This window comes from Drosophila erecta, unplaced genomic scaffold (genome assembly GCF_003286155.1).
Source record: "Drosophila erecta strain 14021-0224.00,06,07 unplaced genomic scaffold, DereRS2 tig00000021-arrow-pilon, whole genome shotgun sequence".
NCBI classification, from domain to species: Eukaryota; Metazoa; Arthropoda; class Insecta; order Diptera; family Drosophilidae; genus Drosophila; species Drosophila erecta.
In genome coordinates, this window is record NW_020825198.1 from 23,946,252 (window position 1) to 23,972,206 (window position 25,955).

The following is a 25,955-nucleotide window of genomic DNA, read 5'->3' on the forward strand; positions in this document are numbered from 1 at the left end:
AGGTTTTAGGGCAGTTTAAAGAAAGGTTCCCACTTACATTTTTTGGTGTTGTGTTGCGTCCCAAACTGAAGTCGGTGTCTGTTGTTGTACACCGCTTGTCTCTGCCTCCCCGTTGTCCAGATAGCTTGCGCGCTAATCTGATAAGTCGCTGCCCGAAGAGCTCCAGCGGCTTCGGTGTTACGTGAAATTAAATTTGCGCTATAGCGCACCTCGGCCAACTGCACTCAAGAGGCGAGTTCAATGACGTTTCCGCTGTGCTGCCTGTGTTGACGTAGGTCAGCAGTAGCCACTTGTCAGATTGTTCTGTTGTAAGCAACAGTGGTCACAAGCACTTGTTTTTGTTGTTGGCACTTGACGTTTGTCACTACAGCCCTGTTGACGTGGCTGAGTTTTATTCACTTTTAGTTAGATTTTAGATTTTTAGAAATTTTTAAGTTTGTGGGTAATGACTGACGCACTGTCAAATACCACTGGTTGGGCGCCAATTAGGAAAGGTTGGCCGGCGGTTAACGCGCGCGGCTTTTACTAATCAGATGTCAGGCGGAGCCGTGACAATAAAAGATTAGGAGTTTACTTTTTAAGCTTTATTATACCGAGCCAAGCGGAGCTGTAGCGTCGGAGACAAAATCAGAACTGAATATAAAAATACAAGAATTCAAACTTATGAGCTAGCATGAAAACGAAACACATTGTTGCGATCCCATATTCGTAGCGGCCACGCAAATCTGCAGTGTCTGCCGGCTACGTATCGACTTCCGGCATAATGCTTACGTTGCAGTATGCCGATGTCGTCGTATTTCATGCGCCCGTGGGAGCGACGTTAGCTTTAGTTAACTTATACAATGTGATTCTCATATGTTAACAAAGGTTTCGTAGTTGTGCATTTATTTATAATTTTCGCTAAATTTCCTTTAATTTCGCCATATTTCTTTCTTCATCAGTAGAATCCATGTCTCCGGTTGGGGATTTCTTATTAACTCAAATAATTTGTTAGTTGTGTCCTAAAGGTTGTAAAGTAAAGGTTGTAATTAGTTTGGCCGTTCCCAGATCGATCTTTACAAGGCGCTGGTCTTCGCCTAGTACGTTCCTTATAAGTCGTTGGGCATACCCTATGGTTAATCTGTAAGATTGTAATTGTTATTTTTATTGTAATTGTTAGTTGTTTGTTTATGGTAACATAATCTTCATAATTTTTTGCTTGTGTAATTATTGGTTCCTTATGGTGTGTAAGGTGAGTCCGTTGTCTTTTTGAAGGGGTTATTTTGTTTCTCCCATTTTCCTTACGAAATATTTGTGTACCAATAGATAAAACAGGGGGTTCCTTTCTGAATTCGTTTAATCGTTAAGTTCGTTTTTGAAAGGTGTATCCGAATTGTTGTTCTACGCCGGAGTAGAGATCGGTTTAATACTCATTTAGCTTTATCAAATAATCGTGCCCGTTATTGAGTTTGAAAGTTTTTTAAAAACGTGGGTACGACCACTAAAATGCTCAAACGGTTTAAAGTTTGTACTGGAATGAATTGAGTTATTATATGTTATTAGCGTTTCTGCAAGTTTTTCGTCGTGGTCTAATGATAGATTCCTTTCCTTCGTTTTGGCTAGGACGATTCTGTAGATTTTCGTTAGGGTTGAGTGCTGTCGTTCTACCAGTGGAATTACTGGTAGACTGTTGAACCGAAGTGGCATGTAATGTAACGTTGTATTGATCCAGGAAGTCTCTAAAGACAGCCCCAACGAACTCAGCTCCTTGATCGAGGACAATTTTCTTAGGTATTCCAAATTGCCAGAAGAATTTCTTAAATTTCTTAAGTGACACAAATTGAATTCCTATCGAGCAAAGGATATACCTGAGCGAATTTGGAGATTTTGTCGATGACAGTAAGGTTGCGGTTGTTGTTAATAGTATCTGTGTGTATTTCTATTTCTGGAAGTTCATAAGGTGGTTTGGGTCAGACATATTTTAGGGTAAGGCACGTTTCATAGTCAGAAATTGTATACAATATTAGATGTTTTAACGTGTTACATAGATTTCCCTTTTCCAAAGGTGCATACATTTCATCTATTGCTCGATGGCTGTTTTTATGTGGTGGTCCCTGATTATTGAATTAGTTTTGTCCTTGCTTGGTGGTTCATATAAAAATATTATGCGTCTAAAAATTGTATTAGCGTGAAGTGTTTTTCGAAATTTGGGTATTGGTGTGTAAATGGGGTCACTGAAAAGTGTTTTGGAGACTTCTAATGCTTGTTTAGTGGCCAAAAGTCCTAAAAATGATTTGATCTGTCTACGTCTTTTATTGCCTTAATTTTATTTGATGTGTTCCTGGATAATAATGTGACCCAAAAAATTTATTTCTTTTCTGGGGAATTGTGACTTGGTGAATTGAATTTTTAGGTTGGCTTGACGCAGTTTTTGGAAAACCGAACCGATGTCCGACAAATGTTTCTGAAGGGAAGCAGAAAATATAAATATGTCGTCTAGATAGACCAGGCAAATGTCCCCAACTATTGGCGGCCAACCTTCATCTTTTTATTGAGCCGGATTTGATACACTTAAACTTCAATCGCTTGGATAGCTGGCAGCACATCGGCTACCTGCAGCAGATCTTCTAGATCGCTTCACCAGCGATCGAAGTGGGGCACTCCCAAGCCTAGTTTAATTGTGAGTGACATGGTTCATGTTAAGTATGAAAACTTGCCACCCATGAAGTGGCCATGAAGTCGTTGAGCTGCTACCCGGCAGAAATGGAGTCGCCCGAGGTGCTGTACTGAGGACAGCAGTGAATAAGCTGTATCTGCTACTCCTTAAGGATGGTGTTGAAAGCCACGCTTCCAACGGGGAAGTATGTCGGGTCTCGCGGCCGCCGACAGTTTCTTAAATTTGGTTTATATTCTTTGCCAATCTAAGCATCTAAGCTTGCCTTATCTAAGCATATAAGCTTCGTGAGCATCTGAGCTCTCCACGCGCTCCATCTCTCTCTCTCTTGTATTCACGCGCCAGCACTTCTGTCTTAGTGCTATGCACTTTATTTCTCAAAAACACTCACTTTCGTAACTCATACATACGCGCATCAATGCTCTAACAATCAACATAAGATCTATTCGTTCGAAATCGCTAAATACAAATAGTAACAAAGAGTAACGGGTATTTGATAGTCAGGGAAATCTACTTAAGCGTTTTCTCTTGTTAATACTTAACCAGTAAGTTCCTTACATGATAAATAACTTGTCTTTTTAACCTCTTTAGGATCTGGACAACGAAAAATATTCATTTTTAAGAAAAACAGAAAATGTCATTCGATACAATCCCAAACGAGATACAATAAATCGGTTAAGAAAAGTTAAAATTCAAAAAATCATCGAACTACCTCCCCCTTATCCAAATGGTTGGTATGGTATCCTTAAATCGTCTCAGCTTAAAGCTGGGGAAACAACTTGTGTATCATGTTTAGGGGAAGATCTAGTCATCTTTCGCACACAAAAAGGTATCGTTTTTATACTGGATGCATATTGCCCTCATTTAGGAGCTAACTTGGGTGTTGGTGGAAGCGTTGTTGACGACTGTGTTATATGCCCTTTTCATAAATGGAGTTTTCGAGGGACAGACGGATTATGCATAAATATTCCATATAGCACATCAGGTATGTTATGTCTTAAAAATTTAATGTAATTATTTTTATTGTTATTAGACTACTATTGTCCTTGTACTACTATAGTCCTAATAAAATAAAACTCCACTTAACATTTTTGGCAAATACTTTTTTCCAAACCGATATTTTCATTACTGATAAAAAATCAAAACATTTTTCAAGAGTATGTTTGTGGCAGTTCTGGATGGTTTGAATCTGCATGCTGTCTAGCTTTTATAGTTCGATGATTTCTTTCTATTATTATACCCGTTTCTCGTAGAGTAAAAGGGTATACTAGATTCGTTGAAAAGTATATAACTGGCAGAAGGAAACGTTCCCGACCATATAAAGTACATATGTATATTCTTGATCATGATCAATAGCCGAGTCGATCTGGCCATGTTCGTCTGTCCGTCCGTATGTCCGTCCGTATGTCTGTCCGTCCGTCTGTTCATCTGTCCGTATGAACGCCTTGATCTCAGGAACTACAAAAGCTAGGATGTTGAGCATTCAGCTTCCAGAGACTTAAATGCAGCGCAAGTTTGTTTCCAAATGTTGCCACGTCCACTTTAATGCCCACTTACCGAATAATAGAAAACAAAACTTTTGAGAAATGTTGGGATATTTTTTCATTTTTTAATACATCTTGTAAATTTCTATAGATATGCCAAACAACTTTTTGCCACTCCCACTCTAACGCCCACAAACACACAACACTCACACTCGAAAACTTTTTAAAAACTTCGAAGTTTTATTTAATTTCTACCGATATTCCAGAAAATTTTGAAATTTCCCTTTTGCACTTTCACTAGCTGAGTGACTGGTATCTGATAATCGGGGAATTCGACTATAGCATTCTATCTTGATATATTTTCTATTACTTTCAATATAATATATATACTATACTATAGTATACTATACCTAGTATATATATATATATATATGTATACATTATGTATACATATATATATATATACTAGGTATTTAAGTGGGCTTGCAAGGCGAGAACCACAAGCACTGTTTGAATTGTTTTTTTTTTTAATTTAATTTTAATTCAAAGTCATCTTTATTTGTGTTAATCGATATAAGTGTTAAGCTCTTTGTTTTTTTTTGCGATATTGGTTTTCTCCATTCTGCTTAGGTTTTTTGTGAACTACCCATACTAGGAGATTATTCCACCACGCATGAGTTCTACAATTTGTTTATCCACCTCCTCTCTTATGTTAGTGGGGTAGGGATAACTATTGGTGTATGATCTTAGACGCTCGATCGAATCTCAGGCTCGATGGGTTGTCCTGTTTTTCTTGATCGTCTCTATCCGTGGTATATCCAGCTTTAATTCAGCTGCGCCAAGCTTCTCCACTGCCTCGTATTGGACGTTGTTCACCATTGTCTTGCAATGGCTAAATTTTATTAAGGCCGATCCATTCAATGTCCTCTCCGGTCCGCAATCTGTTTGTAGTTTCACGTTTTCTCCATTAAATATCGCGATGTACCCAGCCTCTGGTTCGAATATCGCGGTGATGAATCCTGCATCCTTCGTCTCACATTCCGCCTCTCTTCCACCTATCAGCCTTCTTATACATTTTTCATTAGCTTGGTTTACAATCTTGTCGTTCTTACATATATATATATTCCTTATAAACTGACATTTTTTCTTATAATAATACATTTCGTCTTCATAAATCGCCAAATAATTTGGTGTTATTACAAATTCTGTGTTATTCATTGGGAGTGCGATTATTCTTCGCAGCGAAAATATTTCTTTCTTAAAAATAGGTAATCTAATTGAAAATATGATATCCGTTCTGTTCATTATGGCTCTTAGGTCTAAGAATTAATACATGTGTTCCTCTGAAATTAAATGTACATCCTGCTCTTCTAGCTCTTGCATACATTTGCTTGCTTCTTGCCTGTCGAATATGAATCTTGAAATTACACCTATCTTAGCCAATAATAAGCTCTCGGCAACATCATTTAAGTTTAACCCTAGCATATCAATCGTTAATGAAATTCTATCAATGTATTCTAATCTATAGATCCTCTTGTCTTCTTCAATAAATGTCTTGCTTATTCCGTTTCTATAATTATTTAAGAATGTATTTACCCTAATTTGCTCCTCATTTATATATCTTGTCAAGTTCCTGAACATAATGCTAACCTTGCTACTTGTCTTTTCCTGCGAACTCATGCTTTCTCTTAATCTCTCTTTCTCTTCTTTCATTTTCCTTATTTCTTCCTCTAACCTTATTGCGTCTTCCGCATCTAAGTTTCCTGTTACTGATTTTATAACTGACCCTAATCCATTGATTAATCCTCTTGTTTTCCTACGTTTGGGACATATGCTTTCTAATCTTGCTTTTATCATCTGCAGTTTGTTCTGCAGTGATTTAACTAAATCTCTGGTTTCGGCTTCTTCTACGATGTGATTATGTGATTATTTAATTAGTGAGTCCTCAAGTGTCCGTGTGTGAAATGGAGCTTCTGTAATTAATTATCATGAATAACTCTTCAACATTGAATATTATTTTAACAAAATGGGCTTTCAAAATAAATGTCGCTTGCTTTATTTGTCTTTTTATTGGGTGGTGTTTAATATGTACTATTTTGTTATTATTATATTTTATTATTATTATTATTACTTTTATTATTTTTTTTTTTTTTTTTTTTTCGATACTTTATTCTTTAAAATACCCTGCATGCTGAAGCTAGCTGTTCAGCTGTGCCATACAGCTTCACAGCCAATTGCGGACAGTCATTGCTAAGGCATCCCCGTCTTGTCTATTCCACCGTGCATGCTGAAGCTAGCTCGTCGGCTGTGCGATACAGCCTCGGAACCAAATGCGGACAGTCATTGCACTTCGGTGTTTCCCCTTTTCTCTCACGTACTGTGTAATTTTTCCAACCCCCAGCAATACCTACGCTAGGCAGCCGCCCTGTGCGTTACAGTGCGCCGCCCAATACATGTGCATGGCTGGATTGCTTAATTTCTTTTTTTTTTTTTTTTATTATTATTATTTTGTATGTGCAGTAATTTTTATTATTATTTTTTCGATATTTCTTCCAAATTTATTTATTCCGTTGTATTTTCTTTATTTCGCACCTTTAATTTTTCCTCAATATACGAATATCCATTCCTACGCTAAGCGGCCGCCCTGTGCGTTACAGTGCGCCGCCTAATACATGTGAATGGCTATCCTATTCTTTAATTATTTCTTTTGGTCTCGTCCTCACGCTAAGCAGCCACACTGTTTTCACAGCGTCCTGCCTAATACATGCGAACGAGCCTCAATTTACTTAATTTCCTCTACTTCAGGACCCGCGGTGTTTTTCGATCCGCCCCTGTACTTGTATGCAACGTTCGATTCCATCGAACCGTTACATACGACCGTTCTCCTACCGCATCGTACCATCGAACTTTTGTTGCACCGACCTTCTAACTCCGAGCGCCCGAACCGTCTGGCCTGACGTCGACCGACGACCGTTCGCTCGGCGAACTTCTCGTTGCATCGAACCGCCGACAACCATTGTCGCTTGCCGACGGTCGTTCGTCTGCTTGAGCCGTTCGACGCGAACCGCCTGCCAACATCCGCCACTGACCATTCGTCCGATCGAACCAAACTTTTTCCCGTGCATTTTATCGTCGACCGTAACTTTAAATTGATTTATTTCTTCCACAATTTTTTTCTTGTATTTTTATTTTTTTTTCATAATGAATTTCGTTTTCTCAATTTCTTCTTGATTTTAAATTTCCAAATTACTTCTCTTCTACTCCCTTTCACCTTGTTATTTTAACTTATTATTTCCATTTAATTCTTATTTTTTTTCATTTGTTTTTTGCTTTTATTCTTTTCCACATTTGTATTATTTTTCTTTAATTGTGATTTTACTATTTTATTTCTTCTTGCATTTGTTTGTTTTATTCATTTCGTTTGCCATATTTTGTTTTACTTGCGATTTATTATTATTATTTATTTATTTTTTTTTTTTTAAAAAAAACCTCCATTTCACTCACAACACTCTACTCACTGTTTTTATTTCTTCCTTACAATGCTATTGTTAAAATAATTTTCCACATCCTTGGTCGTCACGAATCCTTCGTTCCTGTTGAATCCGTCCTTAGGCCAAGGGCTGCCGACTGCGCCAGTTATGATAAGTAGGTTCTTATTAAGTTGCAGGGAGTTGCAGAGTGTCTTAAGTTTGGGTATTTAATTTGGGATTTTAATTAAGAATCAATACGTCCGTTCGGCTTGCTTTCGATTTTCAGAATGAATCTATATTTTATTCGTTGGTTATTCTCAGCTTTGCTTGTTACATTTGTTTACTTAAAGTGCTGATCTGGCCGAAAAGTGGAATTGGAGCGGATGCAGTTCTGTGGTGAGGGGTATCGGGTGAACCCCGATGTTTGTAGCGGCTCAGCATTTCAAGTGCCTTCCGATACCAAATACTTGTGGACGTCATCTGAATCTTTGATTGTCGAAGGGGGGTCTCGGCGGGGACCGCCGAGGGTAATTGCTGAGGCGACACTTAAGCCTCTGGCTGTCGAGGGGGTTTCGGCGGGGTTTCGGCGGGGGACCGCCGAGGGCGTATGCTGAGGCGGTAACTAGCTCCGTACAACAAAGAAACGGATGTTACTCTTACTTCTCAATACGCGATATCAACGTAGAAAACAAATCAACAAAGAGCAACCCGGCTCTACTGACCGTCGACAGCAAGAGAGCGAGCTCTTTTTCACCCACTCTGTTCACCCCAACTCCTACATTATGGAGTTACTAATGCCAAACCCCACCATCGCCGGCTTCGATGGTAGACGCTTCAACAACTAGCAGTGCTACAATTTCTGCTATCGCAGTAAAAGAACCACCAACAACTACACCAACTACCAATATTGCGAATTCGTTGTCAACTGCTGTAGCGCAAAATGACTTGTAAGGATCGCTACATCCAGATTAAACGTAAGCTTAGCCCATTAATATGCCAAAGATCAACCGTAACAACATAAGAAGCGAACAAACTAGGAGTACCACTGATAACCATCTTAGCAGAGGCGGAAAACAACCAAGCAGAGCTGGGGCAAGAGACCCCACCTATTAATATACGGGAAAAAGCTCAAAGCGACCTGATCAAAAAAATTGTTGCGCTGGTCGGGGACGAAAATTTCCATGTTGTTCCGCTTATTAAAGGGAATATCGTTGGTCGATAATTCGAGTTAAAGGATGATCCGAACGTGGGGAATTTCGGTGTGGGGTTTCTTGTCTCCATTTTGTGCAATTTTTCAAATTGAGAACGTCTTATGCCCGCTAATGAATGAATTTAATGCATTTCTCTTGGCTTATGAATAAAAGCGTTTTCCACCTTTGTGGAGAAGTTCATGCTTTTAATACGATTCATGATAAGAGAAAAGTGGTTATTAATTTTAAAATAGAGAAGTCATCAAGTTGTTGATTCCCTTGAGTCATTCGTGTGAGTTCGTACTCCAGGCGTTTATTTGCATAGCACCCACTTAATCTTTGGCCAATCATCACCTTGCACAGTGTAGGCATAAAGCGCTGAATCAGCGCTTAGGATCGACCCATAAATGGACTTCTCACGAACCACCTGATTGGTCTGTATCAATCCAATAAACGTAATTCTTGGGATACACCTCGAAAAGTAGTAGCTTGATTATGCTTCTCGTTATCCGTCTCTAAGGTACTAACCCTGTTGCCGGGGTCGTCAAAGCCATGATCGTGGCATCTAAGTGACTTAGAACTTCCTATATTCAGGGAAATTTGTGAAAAAGTTTCACTCACCCCCTATTTGCCTGGTTCCTTTCCTTCTTCCTTTATGTTATTTTTCCGCATTAACTTCTTACAGTATTCTAAAATTAAAATTTAATTCGTTTTTGTTGCTTAGATTGCTATATTTTATTTTTTATTTGTGATAGTGTTGTACGTTGTGAACTGTTGTTGTTTGTGGTTAACTTTCCTTTCTTTTCATTTGCGTTAGTTTTCCGTTTTGGCTTTTCGCCTACTAAGGTAATATTTTGTTTTGTCATAATATTTTTCCGCTCGCAAATTTATTTATTGCCGCAGCGGCTATCGGATTTTTATAAATTTTTTATGTTGGCACCACAACATGGTGGGTAGCTTAAATAACCTGCAGCGGATTATCGTGGTTATTGATTGATCGCAGCCTTTTGGGACCGCGAATTCAGTTCGGTTGCGAAAATCGCCGCGGCAGGTTGGCTAACTTTTTATTTTATTTTAACTTTTGCGAACTTTTTGGGAATGCCAACTCCATAGGGTAGCATCCCTACCGCATCGGGTCGTTGTCACAGAATCAAATGATTCACGTTTTAATCATTATTCTTCGTTTCCAATATCATAATCTTATTTCTTACATACTCACACTTTTTTCTTATTAATTATTTTATTATTTTATTTATTTTTTTTTTTCATTCATAATTTTTATACCTGTTACTCGTAGAATAAAAGGGTATACTGATTCATTGAAAAGTATGTAACAGGCAAAAGGAAGCGTTTCCGACCAGATAAAGTATATATATTTTTGATCACGACCAATAGCCGAGTCAAACTGGTCATGTACGTCTGTCCGTCCATCTGTTCATCTGTCTGTCCGTCGTATGAACGTCGAGATCGCAAGAACTATAAAAGCTAAAAAGTTGAGATTAGGCGTGCAGATTCCAGAGACATAGACGCAGCGCAAGTTTATTAAATGATGTTTGCCACGCCTACTTTAACGCCCACAAACCGTCCAAAGCTGCCACGTCCACACTTTTGAAAAATGATTTGAAATTTGTTAATTTTCAACTTTTCTGGCCATGTCCGTCTGTCCGTGTGGACGCCTGGATCTCTACAAAGACGTCTGAGCTGGTCCGTAGTACCGTAGTGCCAAGCTGGTCCGCAGATCTTATGAAATAATCCTTCTCAAGGAGTTGGATGCGAACTTCTTTGGGGTTTCTGTGAGCTCTGTGATGTTCTCTATCGATGACATTGCAGATTTCTTCCTCATCGGTGAGGTCTGTTATAAGCAGTTGCGTAATGCAAATCTAATATTGGGTTTAGCCAATGAGCTTTTCTTAAGCCCTTGATTTAATAACACTTACTGTTTAAATAATATTTTGGTTTGGTTTAGTTTATTTGACAGCAAAAGGGCCAAATCAGCGGAAAAAAAACGTTTTTATGTAGGCGGAGTATGTAAACGACTGAGATTAAAGATGAGAGAGAGTTTATCCCTCCGAGCGATCTGTGCAAAGATGAGCGTAAAGATAAGAATGTATACAAACGGTTTCTTAGATAAATAACGAAATAAATGAGCAAGAGGAGAACAATGATTGATTTACGATAATTTTAACTATTACAATTGGTTTTGTTTAATGCTGCCGGCTGCGTGGCCCGACACGGTCCCCCCGTTGGAAGTCACGCTTTCAACAGAGTCCTAAAGAGGCAGCAGACACAGCTTGTTCACTGCAGATCTTGTCTCTTCTGATGATGTTTTTGGTACGGCATCTCAACCTAGGGGCCACTTCATTGGCAATAGACTTTCGTCCATAACAAGAACAATGTCGTTCACCGACCGAACAGGCCTTGGAGTTCGCCACTTTGACCGTTAGATACTCTTTCTTCCACTTAGACTAGAAGATTTGCTGCAAATAGGACACGCGCTGCCATGCATCCAAGCGGTTGTATGATGCTTGGCCGTTTTCACCTGCCGCTTCCCAAAGCCCACCAAAATGGGGCGAACTTGGAGGGATGAAATGCCAATCGATAGTTTCAGATAGATAAAAATCAAGCACCGACTTCTGGTGATCACTGCTAAGGAAAAGGCGCTTTATTTCCAGTAGCTCGTTTCTGGCGCCGACAAAATTAGTGGTGTTGGCTGACCAAATTTGTTTAGGCTTTAGCCTTATGCATATAAGGCGCTTGAGACGTGGAGAAATGCTATTGTGGAGAGATCCTGGATAAGCTCCAGGTGCACAGCATTGTAAAATATACATAATAAACATAAATACGCAAACGTAGCACTTTATTGAAGAAATCGACTCCAGTTACCTGAAACGCATGCGATCAGTCAAGTCGCTTATTCGGAAGATCCGCCATAATGTGTTTCACATTAGCCGAATAGGCCAATATTTGGACCAAATCGTACCAAGAAGAGCTCTAGGGCCGGTACGAAGATGGTAATGTAATGCAAAATAATTGCCGTCACTGGATGGGATCTTGGCACTATCGTTGGGTGCTAGCCATTGAAATCCAGCGAAGAATTCCTTAGTCGCCCGTCTACTCGAAGAAGGTCGAACTGATCCAGGAAAGGCGACAGAGAACCTAAAGAACTGGATGGGGAAACAGTTCAGTTAATCCTTAATGATTGTATATTATGTCCTCCCATAGATGAGTGTGCTGAACTAGCCGCAGCATCAGCTGAATTCCTTTTTCAAGGTCCGCTACCGTGCAAGTTTATTGCAAAACTTGTAGGCACAAGCGAATACACGCTGCAGCTAAATAAAGGAGTTTGCAAATTTAGAGCAAATGGTTATGTCCACATACGGAGATTTTGTCAGTAATACACTTCGACAAAGCTCAGGCAGTGGCTTCTCAGTGAGAAGACCGGCAGATAACAAATCTTATTCTGACCCGATTAGAAAGGACGGTCCGTGTATCCAGACCGGGAACTCGCAGTGCTCAGAGGGAAGAGCACCTCTGGAGAGAGCAATGGGCTGGAACGCTGTTCTCCTTTCACACAAAGTAGACACAAGCACTGTAAGCCTCCAGGCTAGCATCGCAAAACCCATGAATTTTAAGATCTGGATGTGAGTCCAGCACAAAACGTGGGAATTCAACACGTCATATTCTTCCAAGTCTTCTGCAAATATCGAGCCATTTGGTATTTTGAGCCTCACTTTTCCTTACAGAGCTGATGCAGGAAGATTTTACAATTTGCGATTATATAAATTTCAAGTATAACTCTCTGTCCTCCTTGGGTACATCCTCTAGTACTAACGGAGTATTGGAGCACCATTTCCTCAGCTTACAGTGGCCTCTAGCAAGAATTTTAGCATCATCCACGTAGAAGTCGCGACGAAGAACTTCTGCTTCAATCGTAAATGCTGTCTGCTCATCCATCGACAGACAAGTAGGATGCTGGCTTGGTGCCGTACGTAACTGTGTTTAGTTTATACACTTTAATCTCTTCTGTTGATGAGTCTCTCCATAAAATGCAGTTGAAGTAGATGTCCTCGTGCGAAATCCTTACACAGAGATACGATACCGGATTAATGTATGACACAGCTTGGGCTGGATGACTGGACCCGACATCAACAGATCATTAAGGGAGTAGCCAGAAGAAGTAGACGCTGATCCGTCAAAGACGCCTGGAAGCTTAGTTGTAGAGCTATCTTCTTTCATGACACAGTGATGCGGTAAGAAGTATCGGCAAGAACTGATCGGGGATGAAATACTCCAAATACTCCTTCATGAATGCAGAATACTGATCCTTCACGACAGGACTCCAATTAAGCTTCCTCTAAAGAGATAGAAAGCTCCGCAATGGCTAGCTCAGAGAATTTGTTTGATCTGGCTGCCCTTGACTCCACCTGCATTCCAGCCTTCTTCGCTGTTGCTAGGCAGCTCTCCTGCACCTCGATTTGTTGGGCACTAATATTTGGCAATTTACACAAGGCGCTAAGTCAACAGTTCTAGGGTGTAGGGCTAGATATCATATTAAAAAATAATGTACTTAGCCTTGCTACTATAGTAAATCGACTCCGAAATGTATTAATTTATATAAACTATATAGTTTATAGGGTCGAAAACGCTTTCTATTACTGTTGCCATACCATACCCTTCGAAGGACTTGTTCCGAAGAAGTTGCGTCAGGCATGCTGGCTGGAATAATATATAGAAATCGTAAAGTCCGTCTGTCTTATGTCCACACTGCCCCCTTACCGCAAGCTAAGCGGTCTCTTAATCGTAACATAAACGGGCTGTGTTTGGCCACATACCTTCCCCTTCACTCCTTCGTGCCAAATAGATTGTTGCGGTACGCGCCATACTTTTCTGTTCATGTTGTTAGTCAAAAGTAATGCCATGTTTATTGATCTCCTTCCTCAAGATATACCAGTTCCCCCTTATTATTGTTTTACTTATGCAATCTTCGATATTCTTTCTCACATTATAAATTCATTAAAAAGAGTACTTGTGAATGAACTGTGAAAGAACTGTTTTCGTAGATGCGTAAAATATGTAGCAGGCCAATTAGGATTAACATGCTCTGGGCACATTATTCGTGTAGTAACGCTCTTTTTGAGGGAGCATGTGTCTCTCTGATAAAGAGAGTATGATAAATAAAATCATACAAAAACTGAAGAACAGCTACATTCGGCTACAAATAGGACATCAAAATGTAGTTATAATATTATTGTACATACTGATAATAATATATATAAAAAGCGCATGGTAATGGTATATATATGTATTTAAAAGTAACAGGAACTAGGTTCCGGAAAACTCACCCCTTTCTATCCGGGCGGTGAGATTACATCGCGATGGACCCTGGGTTAGGAAGATATTAAATAAAACAGATGTAAAAAATATACATCTGTGCTTTGTCTCAAAATATCACTCCACAGCTATGACTTTCGGGGTATGTGTTACGTCGGCATATTAGTGCCCGTGTCTGGGCCGAGCGAGAGGCATCCGATGTTCAGGCACCAGGTTGCCAGCGTAAGTTCGTCGTATTTGGTCGTGGGATATTGGTAAGCATCTCGCCTCTCCAACATAACGAGCATAAATATATGAAGTGCCTGTAAAAATAATTACATTCGTACCGTTCGTCAGTGCCCCACAAGCTCCACAGTGCCCCACAAGCTTAGCTGTTAACTTGATGGTAAAACGATCGGACAAAGTTTCGGCCACATTCCCTCCTCTACACACGCAAAACGATATCCTTTTGTGAAGGCTGTCCGTCAAACGTTATGTCATCACTTCTGACCTACCATACTTCTCGCCTAAGAACCTCATACTCTTTTTGTTGTAGTTAAGTTAATGCATTTCTTTATTGGTTCTATATTGCTGGCTTGTGCCACGAATAATACAAAAATTAACGGCTAGTATACAAATGCTTTACGAAGTTTACAACAATTGCCTTTGCGGACTCACCACTTGACCACGGTGCACACGTCAACAAAAATTGTTGGTTATTCACGACTACAAACATCGCTCGGAGGGCTCTTGTTTTTGCATATCAAAAACAAGACTGATACTCGCCGCTGAGAAGTTATCTTAATTTCTACCATTTTATTTTTGCCATTTATTTATTTTTATCCATGAGATATATTGCCTTGGAAGAGGCTAACAATTAAAAGTATCCCTTAAGGCTAATCCCTTTTTGGTTACCACTAATACAAGAATATGTATATAATATTAGTTTGGCAAATATCTCCCTTCCGCCTTTTTGTCTTTTGAATTTCGCGGCTATGTACAAAGCGCTACAGAGCTCGTATCTGGCAATATATAATTTGAAAGGTATACATAATTTGAAAGGTCTTGACATAACCTACAAAACGACGCTATGCATGATTAGTTTGGATATTGCGTTCAACAGTTATAGACGTGTAAACATGGAGTTCACTAACGCCGAAATTCGCGCTATTTTAAAGTTTTCCTTCGTTAAAGGCAAATCCGCCAGAGAAACGTTCCGTGACATTAATGGTGTTTTGGGGGATGGTACTCTATCACTTCGAACCGCGGAGGAATGGTTTCGACGATTCAGAGCCGGTGAAAACGACACCATGGATAAGCCAGCCGGCGGAAGACCTGTGACGACAAATACCGATCAAATCATGGAATACATCGAGTTAGACCGGCATGTGGCATCTCGTGACATCGCCCAGAATATGGGAGTTAGTCACCAAACCATTTTAAACCATCTGCAGAAGGCTGGACACAAAAAAAAGCTTGATGTTTGGGTGCCGCATGATTTGACGCAAAAAAACCTTCTGGACCGAATCAACGCCTGCGATATGCTGCTGAAACGGAACGAACTCGACCCATTCTTGAAGCGGATGGTGACTGGCGACGAAAAATGGACCACATACGACAATATCAAGCGAAAACGGTCGTGGTCGAAGGCCGGTGAATCGTCCCAAACAGTGGCCAAGCCGGGATTGACGGCCAGGAAGGTTTTGCTGTGTGTTTGATGGGATTGGAAGGGAATCATCCACTATGAGCCGCTCCCATATGGCCAGACGCTTAATTCTACCAACTACTGCGAACAACTGGACCGCTTGAAGCAGGCGATCGACCACAAGCGTCCAGAATTGGCCAACAGTAAGGGTGTAGTGTTCCACCAGGACAACGCCAGACCACACACTTCGTTGATGACTCGTCAGAAGCTACGGGAGCTCGGATGGGAGGTTTTATCGCATCCACCATATAGCCCGGACATAGCGCCAAGTGATTACCACCTGTTCCTGTCCATGGCGAATGCCCTTGGTGGTGTAAAGTTGAACTCAAAAGAGGTTTGTGAAAAGTGGCTGTCCGAGTTCTTCGCAAATAAGGAGGGGGGCTTCTACGAGGGAGGTATTATGAAGTTGCCATCTAGATGGAAACAGATTATCGAACAAAACGGCGCATATTTGAACTAAATCCGATCACTGTAACACTTTTTATAAGGCATTGAAAAAGAGCAAAAAAGCGGAAGGGAGATATTTTCCAACCTATTATATATATTTGTATATATAAAAGATACATAAAGAACATGCGGGAACTGTGGTTCGTTAAACTTACCCCACCTTAATTCTGAGTGATGAGATCTCGGCGCGTTGGATCCTGGTTGTTATGCATGCTGATATACATATTTATTTGTTGACCAATAATTGTAGGGTAAGCAAAAAATGATAAGTAATACACATAAAAAAAATACACATTTATACATTATATATGTATAAAAGTATGGTGGTATGGTATGCTTCCCTGCGGCATGCTCCGACCGCTATCTGATTCTCAAATTACTTGAATCCCACACTTGTTTTTGGATGCTATTGTTATTATTTTGTTTTTGCTGGTATTCGTAAACGGGAAGAATAGGTTCACAATTTTTGTTTGCTGGTTATTATTATGCAAGTTTAATTTGCTTATTTTTTTATTGTCACTGCTCACACATTCTAAACGGACTTCGCCTTTCCCGATGCAACTTATTGAGGCTGCTGAATGCTCGACAATCTTTTCCAATGCATGGTTAACGTCACTACGCCGCTGCACTACCTCTTGTAGGCCTTTACTAATCTGAATATCGCCATAAGAACCAACAACATCGCAATGAAATCAAGGATACGCTGTACGCCCAATATCTCGACTTTGTGGTCAATCACTTTTACGGTGTTGATCACATTCGCTGTATTGTTGGACTCCTTGCCGCCCATCTTGAGACTTTTTGTACGTTGCTTTGAATTGTCGATCTTCCTTTGCAAGCGCCCTCTTTACTTCCTGTCGGTTGAACTGAAAAAAATTAATCTTCCTTTATAAGGTGTCCTTTGGCCCGCCACTTGTCATTCCAGGACAGGACCCTGGAATCCTAGAACTTTGTACAAGATTGGAGTGAATATGTCCTCTCCGGGTTCTCTGGACTTATTGACTACGAAATCACGACCTTTTACTTTAGACGAACTTCTCCCAAGTATGACACCTTCCAGAAGAAGAAAGAACTCCACTCTCTCGAGACAGAGTTGGCTAAAGGCTTTTTATACCGGCTCAGAACTTTTTCTTGGCTACTTTGGTCATCGGTCTGATAGGCCAAGTGTTTCCACTCAGGAGACATATTTCATATTTCCCCTATTTTGCGAGTCAATACCGTGTTGCTGAACTATGCCCGTTACTGGATAGAATTTCCGTGGGATCGATTGCGGCCGTTGGACTGGTTATCTGACATCCGTTTATTGCCGAACTGCATTTTCTGGGTTGCATTCCATGTAGTTTAACGAAATGGTTGTACCACTTCCCCTGCTTTAGATTCTGGCTGGTCTTATGTGCGAGTCTTCAAAGTCTTATGATTTCACAAATAGGGTGTACGTAACGTAACATATTATATAATATGTTCAGTTTTTGTGGTTTGCGCTCGTACGTATTGTTTTTGGATTTATTAAAAACATGCATGTAACAGGTGACCATATTAACTATATAAAGTATATATATTCTTGATCAGGATCAAAAGCCAAGTAAATTTGACCATGTCTGTATGATCTTAGGAACTGAAAAGCTAAAACGCTTAATCATGCAGGTTCCAGGGACATTAACGCAGCGAAAATTTATTTCCAAATGTTGCCACGCCCACTCTTACATGCAAAACTGCCACGCCCACAAGCTTAAAACATCTTTTAATTTTTTTTTTTCATTTATTTCGATATTCCAGAAAAATGTGAAAATTTCTAGTTCGCACTTCCACTAATTGAGTAACGAGTACCTGATAGTAGGGGAACTCGACAATATCGTTCTCTCTTGTTTGTTTTTGTACCTACATTTTTGTGTGACTTTACAGATCACGCGCTAATGGGGAAACTTTATTGTTTGGTTAATATTGGTTTGGTTTTTTGCTTAATGTATCGCTGTACATTTTCATATGTATACAAAAAAATTATTGTTGTGCGCTCTAGGTAGCGCTGTCTCTTTGTACAGTTACCTTCGCAAACCTCCGGGCACTTATATTTTAGTGCTTGCGGGTTCATATTCATTGAATATTGTTTCGGCGGTTGGCGCAACTTGGTAGCAATTTTCTCCATTGTTCAGTTTGATTGCAGGCTCCGCAAAAATTCTTTTTCTGACTCTGTTGAAATCAGAAAATCTTTTTGAAAAACATTACTTCCAAGAAAAAGTGCCTTTATTTAAAGTACAGTTGGTAGAGTTGGCATGACGAAAATGCCTTGTAGCTGTTATAATGAGCGTAAGCGTCACTAAAGTGCATACCAGGTCTTGAACCTGCCACAGCTTCTGAGAAATCAATGATCATTCCCACAGTCAGATGGACAGATGTCTCGGCTTGCAGTCATCACCAAGAATTTCTACTTAGGCGCTTCCTTCTACCTGTAAATTACAAGTTGCTTTTTAACAAAATAAGTATGCCCTTATAAGGAATAAAAGTTCTACTGTTCGTGGGCATGGCCACAATCTGTAATCTTGCTAGCTCTTTTTTTTTAAGATGTCGACTTTTTACAGATGAACATGCCTAGATCAACTTGCCTAGTGATCCTATTTAAGGTTAAGGCCGGAAATGCCTCTCTTCACCTGTTTTCAACGAATAAAATACTCAATTTCGCTACAAATAACGGGTATAATGGGCACATAACATAATTAAAAATTATTTTAATAAAATATTGAAAATTTAAAAACCTATAAGGAACTTCTTCCCACAGCCTTCTATTTTATTATTTTCTAGTCAGTTTGGAAACAAACTAATATACAATACTGAAAAATAATTATATTTATTTTGAAATAAATCTTTTTATGAAATTTTGCGTTCGGTAGCCTTGGCTCGCGGCCTTGTGTCAAAAACGTCGTTGAGTTTCTGCTACTGTGGCCCAGGGCTCTTCCAGGATTTGTGTCAACACTTTCCTCGCCGCCTGCCGTTGCTTCAGTATGAACCTTGCGCACTCTTCGCATTTCCGTACGTATGTCCCTGCGTCTAATCTAGGGCTGCTAGTCGAGATATTGTTTTTCGACTGCCCACATGGCCGGCTGATGGGGAGTTATGATTCTCGCGCAGGACGGTTTTCTTTAGTTTCCGCGGAACGCACAATTTTCGGGTCACCACATCTTTCCCGCGCATTTCTGCGATACAGGTGCATTCCACTTTGGCTCTGCCTCCTGCGTTATCGTTTCCCACGCATTTCTGCGATACAGCTGCATTCCACTTTGGCTCTGCCTCCTGCGTTATCGGTAATTGATTGCCTTCATCAGCCATAACGTTCAACTAGCCGTTCCTGTACTCTAGTGCCCATATGGCAATTCTTCCCGAATTCCCACATACAGTCTCCATTTGTCCGTTTTCTGCTTGACTATGGGCGAGCTTTACGGGCTTCTCGTGTGCTCTATGAGTCCCGTTTCCAGGAGTTCGTATACTTTTAACATCTCTGTAATTAAATGTAATATCTGCTTAATCGGTTATCCTTCATGGTTATCGTATGGTCGGTTATACTTGATGTTTCAGCCATAGAGAATAATTCCGCGAGTTCTGTTTCCAGGACCACTGCGTCCACTTTTCCTCGAGCCACTCTTTGTGTCTGTTCCTGGCCGGTATCCAGACCAGCATTGGTCATCCGTTTCTTCACACCTTCTACACGAAACCTGTACCGTGGCTGGGCCTTTTTTTTTCTAAATTAGGCCTTATTATGGTCTGCATTACTTCGTTGACCTTCCTGCTGCATTTCCTACATGCTCAGAATTGCGATAAGGTCTTCGCCCTCGGAGTTCCTCAGCTTTATGCTTTCACCTGGTCTATCTGAGTATGCTGCTTCCAAATCTGTCTAGATTGAGTTTTCCGTTTCGGAATAATAATATTTAGGCAGGGCCTTTCCCATGTTCTTCCAGACAGCGATAAGCGCATCTTCTGTGCGACATATGCGAAATCCTCTTTTTTAAGAGGATTCTAACTTTAGCTTAGCGGATGTTTGGGAGCCAGATGTAACGAACTAATTTTTTTTGGTCTTCTCGCTACAAGACACGTGCGGCTAGCTCAGAAGATATCGTATGTTCGTCTCACCAACTTTATATTAAACGTGATTACCCGCTTACCAGTAACAATACTTCTCGTTTCCTTGATCTTTATTTGTCTCGTTTACACATTGTGGAAGTGATCGCTTCGCACAGGTACTTCCGCGGGTGGCCTGTGGGCTTAGGGAAGCATTATCGTTACCGCAACTTCCTGACACTTGTACAGTTCCCACTTACGCTCTGTACAAACTCCCGGTTTATGCCGCAGTTCCTGTTGCAAGACGCCTAGTGAAAAACCAACGTATCACCCTAACCTTTCCTTAAGCTGGTGCGGACGTACCTGGACGGGTATGACCGACGACCCCGTTTCCTCGCTGCCCTTCTGTTCTCGTTGTCTTTGATGGTGTGGACTGCGTTGCTGGTGCTTTATACTTGGGCTGTCGTATAATTGCTGTCGTATGCGGACTGAAGGTAGCTAACCGCCGTATTCTCGGTTTCCCTGATTGTCCCGCTTCCAGCGCTCGACCTGCTTATATAGGCCTCCTTTAGCCTTTACGCCTTGATAACTCCATTCTCCGGTTCCAAAATCCACAGTCCTACCAAAGACCCTAGAATAATAAGATGCGTAACGGCCATACATTGGTTTTGCACTATGCAACCACTTTTTTTGGTGATGGTCAATTTCGTGGTAATATGAGCTAATAAAATATTATTTAAAAGTTGATGCCCTGACTATTATTTTTTTTAAGAAGTTGTTTTAATGTTCTTTAGTTTAAATCGCCGCTCGAACTAGCTACCGTTTACATATAAATATTAATTATCTGTAATAATAGATTGGCAAATATCTCCCTTCCGCTTTTTTGCTCTTTATTCAATGCTTTATAAAAAGTGTTACAGTGATCGGATTTAGTTCAAATATGCGCCGTTTTGTTCGATAATCTGTTTCCATCTAGACGGCAACTTCATAATACCTCCCTCGTAGAAGCCCTCCTCCTTATTTGCGAAGAACTCGGACAGCCACTTTTCAAAAGCCTCTTTTGAGTTCAACGGGCTATATGGTGGATGCGATAAAACCTCCCATCCGAGCTCCCGTAGCTTTTGACGAGTCACCAACGAAGTGTGTGGTCTGGCGTTGTCCTGGTGACACACTATGGACATTTCATGGGGTTTTTGTCAGTTAAAACTCTGCTATTCAAGCAATCAAAGTAATCATTAACTTTTTGGACAAATGCAGCAGTTGAGGCTGCAACTTCGGGTCTATTGCGATGAAATTGCTTGTTTTGATTACAAGTATTAATTGCCGCTGCAACAGTGTGATTAAGCGTCTGAGTTGCCAGACATACCCGCATAAGCTCAAATCTAGTTGGATTAACGTGACTTCTTGTTAATTTAGTCATTCTCGTTACTGATCTCTGATCTAATTCGTATACCTCTCGGATGACATCAAAGGCAACCAGTCCGTCAGAGGTTTCAAAATTAGCTTTCAGAAAATTATTCCTTATTGACTTGAAAAGATGCGGAATGTCATAAAACATATAATATTTTTTATTATTAAAGGTAAAGTAAGGTTTTTCATTGGTGACTTCAAGTAGTCTGGTACATTTTCTATTGTTACCTCCTTGATCATATCTACAGCCCTCACTTTGAAACCAATATTTTCAACAATATTAATGTATTTATAAATAAGCTTTTTCAAGCTATCGCCTTTAATATTTGTTTCGGGGACGAAATAATTTAATATAAATTTCCATTTTTTTAAAATACCCCGAATAACAAATACGCAAATGTGGCTTCCCATTTTATTAGAGTGATCAATTAAATGCTCTAGTCCATCTATTATATCAACAGATACAGACATTGTAAGTCAGGTTTTTTTTTTATTGCTACTTCATCACAAGTTAATATGCATTCTTTCTAAGATTCATTCATTTCTTTAATGGTTTCTTTCAGGGCTGAGTACAAAAATTCTTTGTCTACCGGCTGTAATTTTTTTATGCTGTTCCACTTTTGTACCGATAATGGACTGGGAAAATTTAATTTAAGCGAGTCCCTTAAAAACGTATATGTTGAAGTGGACCTGTTATATATGCTCTGAGCAAGTAATTTTTCCGAATCATTCCATCTTGTATTTGCGCCCTTTTTTTCTTTAAGAAGCATTTTCGCCAATATTTTTTCATTTCCCGTTAAATTCATTTTGTCAATTTGAGAAAGTAGGTTTTATTCGGACTCTGATTCCAACCTAATCACCTTTCGTTTCAAATTTCAATTTTCTCTTCTTAGCATTCTAATTCGAATTTGTCTTTCATCAGACAATTTTTATAAGGTAACTATTTTTTTTTTGAAACATTTTTAATGTTTTCGTGTTTTTATGGCACTGAAGACAAACTTCACCAGGGGACTGTGAACGACATCTTTTTTGTGGAGGCGATCTTACAGCATTGAAATATAATTCATAATTTTTCCAACTCTCATATTTAATTAGGTTGCGATCTGGAATTGTTCCTTTCCTTAGATATTTTACCCCAATATCATCTGGCGTGAAATGATCTTGGCATAAAAACAGTGATAAAGTGCTCGCCACAAAATCTTGGCAGTTTCCGCCCATTTCAATAAAATTGTTGGATCCTTTTCAGAAAACCTAAACAATTTAAGAGCGGGGCAATATTGCCTAGATTTCTTACAGTGGGGAAGGCTGCACTTGTTCCCACTGATATTTGGTCTTTTTTTGTCGGCCATAGCAACGTACTAGAACAGTTGGCTCGAGTTCACCGACTATTAGGTACCCGTTACTCAGCTAGTGGAAGTTCGAACCAGAAATTTCAACATTTTCCGGAAAATCGGTAGAAATTGGGAAACAAAATAATAAAATGAAAAATAACTTAAAATTTGTTTAAAAGTGTGGTCGTGGCCATTTTATGTGGTTTATGGGCGAGGCAACATTTGGAAACCAACTTGCGCTGCGTCTATGTCTCTGAAAACTGAATTGCCTTATCACAACTTATAAGTTTTAGTATTTCTGTAGTATTTAGTATTTGTAGTTTCTGAAATCTCAACGCTTATTCGGACGGTCAGACAACCGGATAGACGGACATGGCTAGATCGAATCGGCTATTGACCCTGATCAAGAATATATAATAGGTTGTCAAATATCTCCCTTTTTTGCTCTTTATTCAATGCTTTATAGAAAGTGTTACAGTGATCGGATTTAGTTCAAATATGCGCCGGCAATAGACGGCAACTTCATAATACCTCCCTCGTAGAAGACCCCCTCCTTATTTGCGAAGAACTCGGACAGCCACTTTTTTTTCACAAGCCTCTTTTGAATTCAACTTTACACCACCAAGGGCATTCGCCATGGACAGGAACAGGTGGTAATCACTTGGTGCTATGTCCGGGCTATATGGTGGATGCGATAAAACCCCCCATCCGAGCTCCCGTAGCTTCTGACGAGTCATCAACGAAGTGTGTGGTCTGGCGTTGTCCTGGTGGAACACTACACCCTTCCTGTTGGCCAATTCTGGACGCTTCTGGTCGATCGCCTGCTTCATGCGGTCCAGTTGTTCGCAGTAGATGGTAGAATTAGCGTCTGGCCATATGGGAGCAGCTCATAGGGGATGATTCCCTTCCAGTCCCACCAAACAGACAGCAAAACCTTCCTGGCCGTCAATCCCGGCTTGGCCACTGTTTGGGACGATTCACCGGCCTTCGACCACGTTTTCGCTTGAAGTCACCATCCGCTTCAAGAATGGGTCGAGTTCGTTCCGTTTCAGCAGCATATCGCAGGCGTTGATTCGGTCCAGAAGGTTTTTTTGCGTCAAATCATGCGGCACCCAAACATCAAGCTTTTTTTTGTATCCAGCCTTCTGCAGATGGTTTAAAATGGTTTGGTGACTAACTCCCATCTCCTGGGCGATGTTACGAGATGCCACATGCCGGTCTAACTCGATGTATTCCATGATTTGATCGGTATTTGTCGTCACAGGTCTTCCGCCGGCTGGCTTATCCATGGTGTCGTTTTCACCGGCTCTGAATCGTCGAAACCATTCCTCCGCGGTTCAGGGTGATAGAGTACCATCCCCCAAAACACTATTAATCTCACGGAACGTTTCTCTAGCGGATTTGCCTTTAACGAAGGAAAACTTTAAAATAGCGCGAGTTTCGGCGTTAGTGAACTCCATGCTTACACGTTTATAACTGTTGAACGCAATATCCAAACTAATCATAGCGTCGTTTTGTAGGTTATGTCAAGACCTTTCAAATTATGTATAGTATTGCCAGATACGAGCTCTGTAGCGCTTTGTGCTTAGCCGCGGAATTCAAAAGACAAAAAGGCGGACGGGAGATATTTGCCAGCCTTATATTACAACTTTTTTTCAAACGTGGGGGAGTGACAGTTTTGGGGTGTTTGTTTGCGTTAAGGTAGGCGTGGTAAGAAATGTTTACAAAATATACATATATAAACAAAAAGGAAAAAATATCAAAACTTTTTTTAAAGGTGTGGGCGTGATAGCATTGCGCGATTTGTGGGCGTTGGATTGGGCGTGGCTAAAAGTTATTTGACAAACTTATGAAATTTACAAAATATATAAACAAATTAAAAAATATCACAACATTTTTCAAAAGCTAAAGTTAGAGTGGGTGTGGCAACACTTGGAAACAAACTTGCGATGCGTCTATGTCTCTGGAAGCTGCAATCTTAACATTCTAGCTTTTGTAGTTCCTGAGATCGAGGCGTTCAGAGGGACAGACGAACGTGGCCAATACTTGTATTGAACAGTCTGTACATTTTATTTCTTAAATGTGGCAACTGTTTATTAAACCAAGGAGTTTAGATAAAACTAGACGATAGTACGGAACACAAAAGTTAATTCAAGTTTTAATTGTAATATTTAAAAAAATGTGTAATATTTGTAATTGTAAAAATATTAATGGCATAATATTTCAAGTGGGGCCAATGAAAAAGCTGTAAAATTATTAGGCCTCAGAAAAACCTACAGTGCAAAAACAAAGTATTTTGTTGATTCACTTCTCGTTAGTCACCTCAAAAATAGGATGATTTGGATGTCTTCTCTGTACACTTTGATTTATTTGTTCCAGGTATATTAAAACAAATTTCTCCCTACCGGACAGCTTATTTCTGGTCTGAATAGGAACCAAATCTATCAAAATCTGTCATCAAAATTCTATTAATTTCAATCGTCAAAACATGCAACACATTGAACTAGTCTGTATGTTTCAACAGACAATCTGACATAATATACTTCCCGTTTTAATTAATTTTGCTGTAAAAAAGATCTTTCACTTGTGCAGATAACTCTTCTTCAATATCTGAAAATATACGAATACCCTTACAAAATAAACCACATTGAACTTGACAACCCCTTAGCATCAATGGTGATATCTGTACTTGTCGCATGAGGAAAAATATGTACATCTCTAAATCTCTTTTCGAGAAAGTAATGGAACTTTAGTGCAAGTCAACAGAATAACAACAGATATTTCCAAAAGCAATAATATCGGATGAAAAGGAACAATACAATTTTTTGAGCCACGATTAAGGTCTCACGGGCACTTTTTTATCTTTTTAATCTTGACCTGGAAATCCTTAACTTTCATAATATATGAT

The 25,955-nt window shown here is 39.9% G+C and overlaps 1 protein-coding gene across 7 annotated transcripts in view; it reads left to right on the forward strand.

Moving 5' to 3' along the window:
• The window catches only part of LOC26527012 (cholesterol 7-desaturase), a 44,933-nt gene that overhangs the window by 11,316 nt on the left and 7,662 nt on the right, over positions 1–25,955 (forward strand). For 2 of the 7 annotated variants that reach the window (XM_026977351.1, XM_026977352.1), the window contains exon 3: positions 3,245–3,638. In XM_026977351.1, the coding sequence (XP_026833152.1) occupies positions 3,245–3,638 (394 nt within the window). Of the gene's footprint in view, positions 1–3,244; positions 3,639–10,763; positions 10,954–25,632; positions 25,889–25,955 lie in introns of those variants that run through there. The other 5 variants (XM_026977360.1, XM_026977353.1, XM_026977356.1 and 2 more) reach the window with 5 other exon arrangements.